At 57.6% G+C, this 10,112-nt stretch overlaps 5 protein-coding genes across 5 annotated transcripts; 3 read left to right on the top strand and 2 right to left on the bottom strand.

The window, feature by feature from the left end:
- Positions 1 to 1,223: 1,223 nt before the first annotated feature.
- VDBG_03082 (conserved hypothetical protein) lies at positions 1,224 to 2,745 on the top strand (the record flags this gene model as incomplete). The annotated part of the gene is made up of 2 exons (XM_003006897.1): positions 1,224 to 1,415; positions 1,480 to 2,745. The coding sequence occupies 2 exons, from the start codon at positions 1,224 to 1,226 to the stop codon at positions 2,743 to 2,745; spliced, it is 1,458 nt and encodes a 485-aa protein (XP_003006943.1).
- A 349-nt stretch (positions 2,746 to 3,094) lies between these two features.
- On the bottom strand, positions 3,095 to 4,157 carry VDBG_03083 (predicted protein; the record flags this gene model as incomplete). The annotated part of the gene is made up of 2 exons (XM_003006898.1): positions 3,095 to 3,654; positions 3,842 to 4,157. The coding sequence occupies 2 exons, from the start codon at positions 4,155 to 4,157 to the stop codon at positions 3,095 to 3,097; spliced, it is 876 nt and encodes a 291-aa protein (XP_003006944.1).
- Positions 4,158 to 6,004: 1,847 nt separating this feature from the next.
- VDBG_03084 (bifunctional protein GAL10) lies at positions 6,005 to 7,034 on the top strand (the record flags this gene model as incomplete). Its single annotated transcript, XM_003006899.1, has 2 exons — positions 6,005 to 6,592; positions 6,693 to 7,034. The coding sequence occupies 2 exons, from the start codon at positions 6,005 to 6,007 to the stop codon at positions 7,032 to 7,034; spliced, it is 930 nt and encodes a 309-aa protein (XP_003006945.1).
- Positions 7,035 to 7,582: 548 nt separating this feature from the next.
- VDBG_03085 (conserved hypothetical protein) lies at positions 7,583 to 9,043 on the top strand (the record flags this gene model as incomplete). Its single annotated transcript, XM_003006900.1, has 1 exon — positions 7,583 to 9,043. The coding sequence occupies one exon, from the start codon at positions 7,985 to 7,987 to the stop codon at positions 9,041 to 9,043; it is 1,059 nt and encodes a 352-aa protein (XP_003006946.1).
- Positions 9,044 to 9,356: 313 nt separating this feature from the next.
- Positions 9,357 to 10,068, bottom strand: VDBG_03086 (conserved hypothetical protein; the record flags this gene model as incomplete). The annotated part of the gene is made up of 2 exons (XM_003006901.1): positions 9,357 to 9,613; positions 9,681 to 10,068. 2 exons carry the CDS (start codon positions 10,066 to 10,068, stop codon positions 9,357 to 9,359), a joined length of 645 nt encoding a protein of 214 aa, XP_003006947.1.
- Between the last annotated feature and the right edge of the window lie 44 nt (positions 10,069 to 10,112).

Genomic DNA, 10,112 nt, shown 5'->3' on the forward strand with positions numbered 1-10,112 from the left:
CAGATATGACATCTCGTTTGCAACCGAGAACAGTATCAGCAGCTTAAGGCCCGACTAGCCGCCCGTCATTCTGACAAAATCTGCCGCAAACTTGATCGAGACGGATGAAGTATACCGACAGCCTCCAGAAAAAAGCTGCTGCAAGAAGCAATGTGCCTCGCATATATACCTCAAGGGTCTCCTGCAGCATGGCACACCCTGCAGTGTACATGTACGTCCGGGCTGTTCGTAGGCACTGTCTCTCGAGTGCAGCCGTGGATATTCTCAACAGTCAATCAAGCAGGTACTAGCTAAGAATCTCGTGAGGCCCAATCCTCTGAGCCCCAGGCCAACAGAAAAAGTTGCGGACTCCTGACAGTCCTCACAGCCAAACATGCCAAACATGCCAAGTCCTCATAACAGAAACCTCGTCCAAACCCCAGCAGCGGGCGTTATCATCCGGTCATCGTCCAGCGGTCAAGCATAGACTCGATGCACGGAGCGCACTGCTGAGAGACGAGGGAATTACACAAGTAACCCGAGGCGGCAGACTGTTGCGACGACCTCGGGTCCAATCGTCCGGCCACACCCCTTCGCCTGGTGCTTTTCCCCTGTTCTGACCCGGACGAAAGCCTCCTGCAGCGTGGGCCTGACCGCCCGCGCCCGGCTGCCCAAGCCGCGTCCTCCCGAGGGCTCTGGCATGACGCAGGTCGGTGCCTGCGTTTTTTTTTTTTTTTGTAGCCTGCGATATATAGCTACACAAGGGGCGAGGGCTTTTTCTGGTGATGCGTTTTTCTTGTGCGGCCGTATTCGTGAAGCCGCCGAGATACGGCCCGAATGAACCTTTAAAGAGCAGGTCGAATGTTGAGTGATCGGTGTGCGCGCTCTCACCGAGCCAGTGATATTCAGCTGACCGAGGAGCGCACAAGAGAAAGAGCTTGGGAGCTTGGACCAGAACGCAGGACTCCAGTCTGCATCCACCTCCAGCCTAATGCGGCGGCGGGGCACCAACACCTGCGGCTACCACTTCAGCGTCCAAGCTCCCTCCCCCAGATCCGTACTGCAGATCGTGATCATCGCGACGCGTTCTCACGCGACGGCAACCGCACCTGTCCTGCATGTGTACCCCTCGCAAATCAGTACCGACTTTGGTGTATTTTATGGTATTTTATGATTGCCCCTTTATCGTGAGGAAAATTGTCACACTATCATCCAGGCTCCGCATTTAGCCCTGTCTGCTCGCCATGGCATTGTCCAAGCAAGAGATCGAGGCCGCCATCCGGGACGCCGTCCGCGAGGTGTCTGGCATCAATCGCGACAACCTCACCGTCAATTACATTCGCAAGTTCACCGAGAAGAAGCTCAATCTCGAGGAGGGCTTCTTCTCGGAGCCGGAGTGGAAGTCTCGCAGTAGAGCCCTCATTAAGGAAATAGCTGTTCGTCCCCCCGCTGTGTATCCTATGTCGTATTGGCGATAGCATGCTGATCAGAACCAAACAGGAGTCGCTCGACACTGCGTCGCAGCAGCAAGAAAGCTCTCCTGCCAAGCCAAAGACCAACCCGACCCCGGCGCCGAAGCCTGTCAAGAACGCCGCGGACGACGACGACGACGACGACGAGGAACCTCCCAAGAAGAAGAAGCCGGTGGCGCGCTCCAAGGCGCGCAAGACGGCTGCGTCTGACGAGGAGGATGGGTCGCCACCGAAAGCGAAACGCGCCCGCAAGCCACACAAGGTTCTCGACAGCGAGCCGGAGAGCGACGACCCAGAGGACGACTTTGGATCAGACGGCGGCGATAACTCGGACGACTTGAGTCAAGACGACAGCGAAAAAGAGGCCAGACCCACAAAGAAGCGCAAGGCTGGCCCGGCGCCGAAGAAGCCCGCCAAGAAGAGAAAGACCGTGTCTGACGACGAGGATGAAGAGGCGTCAGCAGACGAATCTAGTGCGCTCTCGGATGCGCCCCCCGAAGAAGACAGCGAGCTCTCGGACGTAATGGATGCATCGCCAAAGCCAAAACCAAAACCGAGAGCAAAGTCCAAGACGCAGCCGAAGAAGGCGGCGCCGGGCAAGAAAGCGACACCCGTGAAACCCAAGAAGCAGCCCGCAAAGTCACCGTCTGGCAAGGACGAAGGAGACGACCTAGCTGCCAAGTCAAAACCTGACGCCGAGGATGCCGAGTCTAGTGAGCTCTCCGACGTCCTCGACGAGCCTCCCAAACCGAAGCGCGGCGCCAAGTCCAAAGATGCGGCGCCCGCCAAGCCCCGCGCGCCGCGCAAGAGCGGGGCCGCCGCCTCCGATGACCCGGACGAGGCGGAGGTCAAGAAGCTGCAATCGCAGCTCGTCAAGTGCGGGATCCGCAAGATCTGGGGCGTCGAGCTGCGTGGGTGCGGCGGCGACCCGAAGGCCAAGATCAAGCACCTGCGCGGGATGCTGCGGGATGCGGGCATGGATGGGCGGTTCTCGGAGGCGAGGGCGCGAGAAATTAAGGAGAGGCGGGAGCTCGAGGCAGACCTGGAGGCGGTGAAGGAGATGGATGCCGCGTGGGGTGTCGGAGGACGGGCCTCGAGGAGCAAGGCCAAGGTGGCGATGAAAGACGCCAGCGACGAGGGCAGCGGAGCGGGCGAGGAGGGTGGAAACGATGGCAGTGAGGAGGATGATGAAGACTTTGGCGTGTCGTCGAAAGCGCGGGGACGGTCAGGGGCGCAGGCAGACTTGGCGTTCCTCGATGACGATGACGAGTCGGGAAGCGATGACAGCGAGTGATGTTTGTCAACTTTGCTTTCAGTCACCGGCGGCGAACGATGTGGCATGTTGTTTTTTTGGTCCCGCATGGCATTGACTGCTGCTCATTGTATCATGATCTCATGCTGAAACTGACTCGGCATGCCTGATTCTTGATGCATTTGGTCACATGTACCCTCATTCGGGATTTCAGGCGCATGTTGTGATGACTCTCTTCCAGTTGATCTATTTACAAATTCGATATCCACTTATGCCGAGCTCGGTTCTTTGCGTGAGTACCGGAACGAAACTCCCCAAGCTGAAGAATCGACCGATTATACGCACAATAAAATTCAAGACATACTTACGACGAACGGAGTCCGCAATTATCCTACAGAAGCAGCAAGGCTCCGCAAATAAGCAGGAGAAGCGCCGCCTGTGGGCTGCTGACATGACCTGCGCCTGAGCCGTTGCCGTTGCCATTACCGTTGCTGCCGTTGCTACCATTGGCACCATTGGCGCCGTTGCTGCCATTGGCGCCGTTATTACCGTTGTTGCCGTTGTTTCCATTGTTGCCATTATTCCCATTGTTTCCATCGTTACCATTGCCTCCATTGCTGCCACCGTTGTTGCCGCCATTGTTGTTTCCACCGCTGCCGTTTCCGGTGCCGGGCGTCGGGGTCGGGTCGGTAGGGTTCACAGGATCGGTAGGATCGGTAGGGTCGGTGGGATTGGCAGGATCCACGGGACCAGTTGGATCGGTAGGGTCGACGGGACCAGTAGGGTCGGTAGGGCCTGTTGGATCGGTAGGGTCGACAGGGCCGACAGGGTCAACAGGGTCAACTGGGCCGCCGTCAACGGGCTCACAGCCGGTATCCACGCAGAGGCTGCCCGCTTCGCAGTACTGACCCGCATCGCCGTTGCAGCATTGGGCATCACCGGGGATGCAGACTTTTTCAAGCAGCTGAGTTAGTCTACTGGGCTTCCTTGAAGGGTGGGAATGAACAAGCCAGCAATGAGGGAGAGACGGATCAAATAGTATGGGGTCGGCCGGGTCAAGGGAAAGGGGCTGTCGAAAGCACAGCACATCAAATATCGGAGTTTGGAGTCAGAAAGCTAGAGAAAGATTTAGACTCACAAACACCGCAGAGAGCCTCCGTCTCGTCAATACACGTCTCGGCTGGTCCGTCGCAGATATCGCCCTCGGGGCAGCACCCGTCAGGGTTGCACACGTAGCCGGCCTCACAGTATGAACCTATGGCCTCATCGCAACATGTCTGGCCAGTCTCGAGGCATGCCCCTTCGCCGCAGGCAACGTCGCACTGTCGACGAGCGAGGGAGAAGAGGGCTGCAGGTATGGTGCTGTTGAAGAGAACAGTGGTCTTGTGGGTACGGAAAGGGGTCGTGGCAGCCGCGACGGCCACAAGGGCAGGGAGGGTGAGCAGGGGGAGCATTGTGTATATCTTTGCTTGGATCAAAACGCGATTTGGAGAAGGATTAGGGAGATACAAGAGTATAGCGAAGGGAGTTGGCAAATAATGATGAAGAGCTACGAAATTGTAACACCCGACACAGGTGCGACGGACAATATATAGACATCTCGCTTCTCTCGCCTCAGGCCGCGACAGGTTTATCCTTCCACGATTTGATGGCGAAAAGCCTCACCGTCAAGAAAAGCCTCGCCCAGACAAACAGCAGAGACACTGCCATACAAAATGAAGGTAGTCGGTCGCGTGGTGCTGAGCTGGGTGTGGGGGAAGCCGGGATGAGGAGGACCCGGCCCAGGCATGGCAACGGATGCAGGGTCTACACGTCGTGACTAGCTGAACGACCGCGCTCCTGGTGTGGGAGCTGTGATCAATATTTGTGCCACCTGAGCCCCTGATTTGTGCTTTTCCTTCATCTTTCACCCGTCAGATAGACGAGGTGTAATGCGGCCACCGTTGAATGTCAGGCAAGAATCTCGTGGCATCGGGACCTGTCGAGCATCGTGGAGATTTGCACTGATGTAACACATGGAAAACACTTTGGCATCTCTTGCAAAATATTTCTGTTTGATGTTGCCATCGCATTGTCCCAACAAAATCCCCCAATCGAGCCAGACGATCCGGGGTCCAAGTAAGCATAAATCTGCCGCCAGCACCCCTGAACGGCGGCAAGTTTCTCGAGCCAGGGGGGTGTAGGGCTGGACAAGCTTTTAGTCAAGCTTCCTCAGCTGGGCTGCCGCCAGGGCTCGAATGGTCAAGCCACTCGGACCGTGGCCAAAGGCGTTGCTTCTCTGTAGGGGTAAGCGACAGAGGAGGCGTTTAAACTTTTCCTCAACGGGCTGAATGGCAGGCCGAAAGAAGTGACACGATGCTGTGCTGGCAGGCAGAGCGAGCCCCGTGATGAGCTGCGCCCATTCATTTCGGTCGAGAGCTCGTAGTGCCAGGTCCCGCGTCGCACAGCTCCCGTGTTGGCGCCACCCTCATACTGTGGACCAGATCGGACGATGAGGTCGAGCAAAACGGTCGGCGGGAGATGCGTTGGCAAATTGTTTGGTCGAATAGTGACGATGAGGAGATTGCAGAGACCAGCCGGTCATCGTGTCTGTCCAAGCGTGTGTGTCAGTCATGTGATGAAGCTGTTGTCCGTTCAAGACTTCATCACACATGTTTCTCGATGCCTCATCATGAATTCCGCTCTCTCTGCGTGCGCATCCACCCGGCCCTCTGTCGGGGAGTATCGCTCAATGATTGCACAACTGGCACGACACACGGCCACTCGGAGCCACTACCAAGGTTTCATCGGCGCGCCGAAAAGAAGGACCGGCCACGGTTCAAGTACCCGCACCAGTCAAAGTCGCGCATTGCCGGATGTCGGCTGGCGCTGTGTCGCCCGTCTCGATCCTCATTGCCTCCAGCCTGGGTCTTCTGTGTTTCTGTGTCTCCAATTACCCCTCACCCCGCCATGCCCCGCACCACCGACATTTCGCCCCTCCTCGCGTTCCGCACCAGCAAGGTTCGTGGGTGCGTGGAATCAGCCTGAATATGCGTTGCTCAGGTAGGTAGGTAGGTATGAGGGGCAGAAGGGGGGAGTATGGGGATCCAAGGAGATTCGAGCGGGTTTGCGACCAAGTAAAACCGGGTGGCGAGAGCCCTGAATCCCGCCAAACTGGGTCAATCGGCCACCTCATGATGCACATAAGGGCCGCATGCTGCCCTGCTGCCCTGCTACCATCGTTTTGATTCCAACATGATCAACTCTTCCTGTTCCCATATCCTATCTAATCACCGCAGGGCATACAACGCGAATCGACAACATGACTGACGCACCTTTCGAGTTCCTGGCCCTCGGCGCCATCATCCAGTCATTCCAAGTCAAGGGCATCAACATTGTCCAGGGCTTCCCCACCAAGGAGCTGTACGAGCAGCACAACTCGCCTTTCTTCGGCGAGACCATCGGCCGCATCGCCAACCGCGTCAAGAACGCCAAGATTGACTCCCTCAACGGCGGCAAGTCCTACACCCTGGCCGCCAACAACGGCGTCAACCACCTCCACGGCGGCAACAAGGGCTGGGGCAAGCGGGAGTGGAACGGCCCCAAGCCCGTCGGCGTGCGCTCCATTCCCGGCGTTGACGGCCTCGAGGGTGGCGAGAGCGTGCAGTTCTCTCTACTCAGCGAGGATGGCGACGAGGGATACCCAGGCTCGGTCGAGACCATTATCACCTACACTGCAGGTGTGCAGAAGCAGAACGGCAAAGAGGTCAACGTCCTGGGAATCGACTACGAGACCAAGCTTGTCGGCGGCGCTGACGAGACTGCCATCAACCTGACAAACCACTCCTACTTCAACCTGACGGGCGGACCGACAATCGAGGGCACCGAGATCACGCTTGCGACCGACAAAGTACCTCCCCGTCGATGACGGCGGCATTCCTACAGGCGGTCCCGCGGCTTTCGGCAAGGGGATCACCGGGGGCAAGGCCTTCACACTGGGTGCTGAAGAGCCCGATATTGACGACTGCTTCGTTGTCAACGAAGCGGCCGGCGCAGTCCCCCTGGACACACGCAACAGCCCGCTGACAACGCTCGTGCAGGCGTACCACCCAGAGAGCAAGGTGCATCTCGAAGTGGCCAGCACGGAGCCCGCGTTCCAGTTCTACACAGGCAAATACATTGACGTGCCGGCCGTTGGCGGGCTGCCGGCGCGAGGCAAGCGCAGCGGCTTCTGCGTTGAGCCGAGTCGCTACGTCAATGCCATCAACGTTGACGAGTGGAGGTCGCAATCAGTGCTGAAGAGGGGCGACGTCTACGGCGCACGAATTGTGTACCGCGGCTGGAGCGAGTAAACAATGTGCCGAACTTGATTACTAGCTGTTAGCCTCACCAGAACGCCCTTATTGATGAAAATGACGATTCACCCTGTTTTCTCCTGCGAGCGACGTGTGCCGGCGCCCAGGACGTGCTGCAGAGGCACGCACCTGACAAAGGCCGAGTCGCACCGGTGACACCTTGTCGAACAGTGGTTGGGCAAACCTCCTGCAGGCGCCCAGATGCAGCTGTGAAGGAGGGAGCATGACGACATAGCTACAATTTCGAAATGACTCGATGAGAAGGCTTCCTAGCTTTGAAACCTGGAGCCAGGCTGGCGATCGAGGCGGACCAAGTGTGCTTCATCTTGCGTGCTCGCATTTGCATCTGCACTTAGTAGAGGGATGGATCTTGCATTGACGACGCTGAAGACGAAGAAGGGGCCGTAGAAGCACCGCTTAGTCAGTTGCGTCTCACTACGCGGCCTTTGCTTGGTTGCTCCTTCCTTCCTTTCAACCTGCCAGCACTTCCTTCCCTTCGGCCGTTTTGGAGGGCGGGCGGTCACGAGGCCCGGGAACCTTCCTGTGACTGTCGCATTGTGAAGTGCGCTTAATCCCCTCCCAACACGCATCTTTCCCTCTTCACTGAGTGCAAGCATCTTCCGGCGTTGTCTTACGCCGGGCTGTACTCATACAGACCAGAAAGATTCCGGACCTTGGCCATATTCGAGTGTTTGAGCGTAACGTCGGGCACTTCTTCTTCTTCCATACTATCCATCGTACATTGGCCAGCACAGCACAGCCCAACAGGACGACACGAAGCTGGCTTCAAAACCTCACCATCGAGAGACTAGACGGTGCCCTTTAATTTTCTAATCGCATATTTCCTCCATCCTTATACCTGCAGCTGCGCTGGAATATCATCACGACACATCTGCTGACACCGGGTCGTTCAATCAATCTCCACGCACACATAAATGCCTAATGAAATGACTCTCACCACCCGGCCGCCGCCGACCGGGCCCGCCCCGCCTCAGCACAAACAGGCGACCCCAAAGCGCAAACGAGGCGAAGACGACAACAGTATTGCGCCGGCTTACACGACGGCGCAGTTTTGCTTTCGGCTCCCCCCTCCCAGCAGTGAAGATCCCGGTTGCGAGAGTCCGCGGACCAGGTTTGCCCGCCAATTCAAGGGACTCAACATCGACGAGCAGGGTGGGGGCGGGGTAATTCCCCAGCAGCTGCTGCTGCAGACGCAGCTCCCAGGCCAACCTGTAGCCTTCCGGTCCCTGCTCGCAGGTTCTGACGAACCTGACAATGATGAAGATGATGGCAGCCCGACAACGCGCAAGCGACAAAAACTTCCCGATGTCGAAATGCACGATTCAGCGACCGACAACTGTGAGCGGGCCGTATCTCCCAGCCCACAGCGAAGCTCCACGGTGCCCCATGTCGGTCCACAGCCGCAGCTTGCCCTCAAGGCCGTCACAATCAAGGATGCAATTGCACCCGGCTCCGATCTTTCCTCCACCGCCGATCAGCTCCACAGATCCTATCCTTCAATCAACCGCCTGCAGGACTCCAAGTCCCGTCAGCCGAGACGCGTCGGTACCCCGCCCCCGAGGAGGAGGACGACGAAGAAGGAACCCGCCAGGAGGAAGACCGAAATCAGCGACAGCGAAGATGAGATACCCACGATTGTCGATCCCGTTCGAGCAGCCTTGACTTGGCACGAGGACGAGATCACCGTCTATGACCCCGACGACTCGGAAGACGACGGCGTTGGCGTCAACGGCATCGGCTTCAAGCCCACGGCTGCCCAAACACGGGCTAGGATTGCGAAGCGGAAGCAGCAGTTGGCCGAATACAGGAAAAGGGAAGAGAGTGAGGCGAGAAACAAGCGCAGCCAGCGCCGTCGCGGCAGTGCGGCCGGCCTCCCGGCTGCAGTCATGAAAAACAAGGCAGCATCAGCGTCAGCTGTAGCCCGGCGCGTCCGTTTTATGGAGGCAGAAGCTGGCGCAACTGCTCTGACCGAGTCGACTGTCTGATGAGATGGCTCGCATACCACAACTTTATGATGGTGGCAGGCGTTTAAACTCGATACAAGGCACCAGAACTGGATTTAGGCAGCCTTGGCCTTCATATCGAGATGGCATTTCGTGGAACGGGGTATGGCGTCATGGGCACTGGAGCGAGGAATAGTCTTAAGGTTCTCACGATGATTCACACACTGTCTTCGAAAGAAGTCTGGCATGACGAGATAGGGAATTGGGCACTCGACATGATAACATCACGGCTGCACGTTGGCTTCCATGGCTGCAATGCATTCTTTGACACAATTGTTACAAGCGAGAAGAAGCTCTACCAGAATTTATACCAAGGATCCTGCCTTGCCGCCACTGCTGCCGCCTGCTTCGCCCTTGCAGCCTCGTCCCGTGCCTCCCTACGTGCTTCAGCTTCCTTCTTGTGCTTGTCGGCCATGGCCTCATGGTACACTTCGACTGTCCGCCTCATGCGGACCCTCTCCTGCCTACGCTTCCACTGACAGTACTCATACGATGCAGCTGCGCCGGCGAGGGTGCTGCCGACGGCCCAATTGGCGACCTTTGGGATGGGAGCTGTATTGTGTGAGTTTACCTCTTGTAAACAACCGCGATGGAACGGGACTGCGGGGAGGGAGCTGACCCTTCATGACGAACTTGATACCACCAACAAGTCCGCCGGAGACAATGCCTGCGATGTATCCATCTCGCGCGCATGGCGCCTGGCTCACGGCAAGGAAGTCCTCGGGCTTGATAGTTTTCATCGCATCACCGACGGTGGGACCCTCACCCTGCTGCGGGGGAAAGTTGGTCTTAAAGTCGGCAGGGTCCAGCTTGGCGTTGACGAGCTTGGGAAGCTCCTTGGGAGGCGCGCGACTGAGATCTAACCTGGGATCTATCGCCGTCTCTGGTGACGAGGAGGGTGCTAGTGTTGAGGTTTCTGCCGGCTCGTTGGCAGGGGCACCGCGGCTCCAGAGCCAGCCCTTCTTGGCCTCCTGGCGGGTCTCTGTACGATTTTGATCTGACGACATGTGGAAGCGGTCAGGGTTGATGTCGTGATGGCGTCAATTCCAGG

Source organism: Verticillium alfalfae, genomic scaffold (genome assembly GCF_000150825.1).
Source record: "Verticillium alfalfae VaMs.102 supercont1.3 genomic scaffold, whole genome shotgun sequence".
Taxonomy (NCBI): domain Eukaryota; kingdom Fungi; phylum Ascomycota; class Sordariomycetes; order Glomerellales; family Plectosphaerellaceae; genus Verticillium; species Verticillium alfalfae.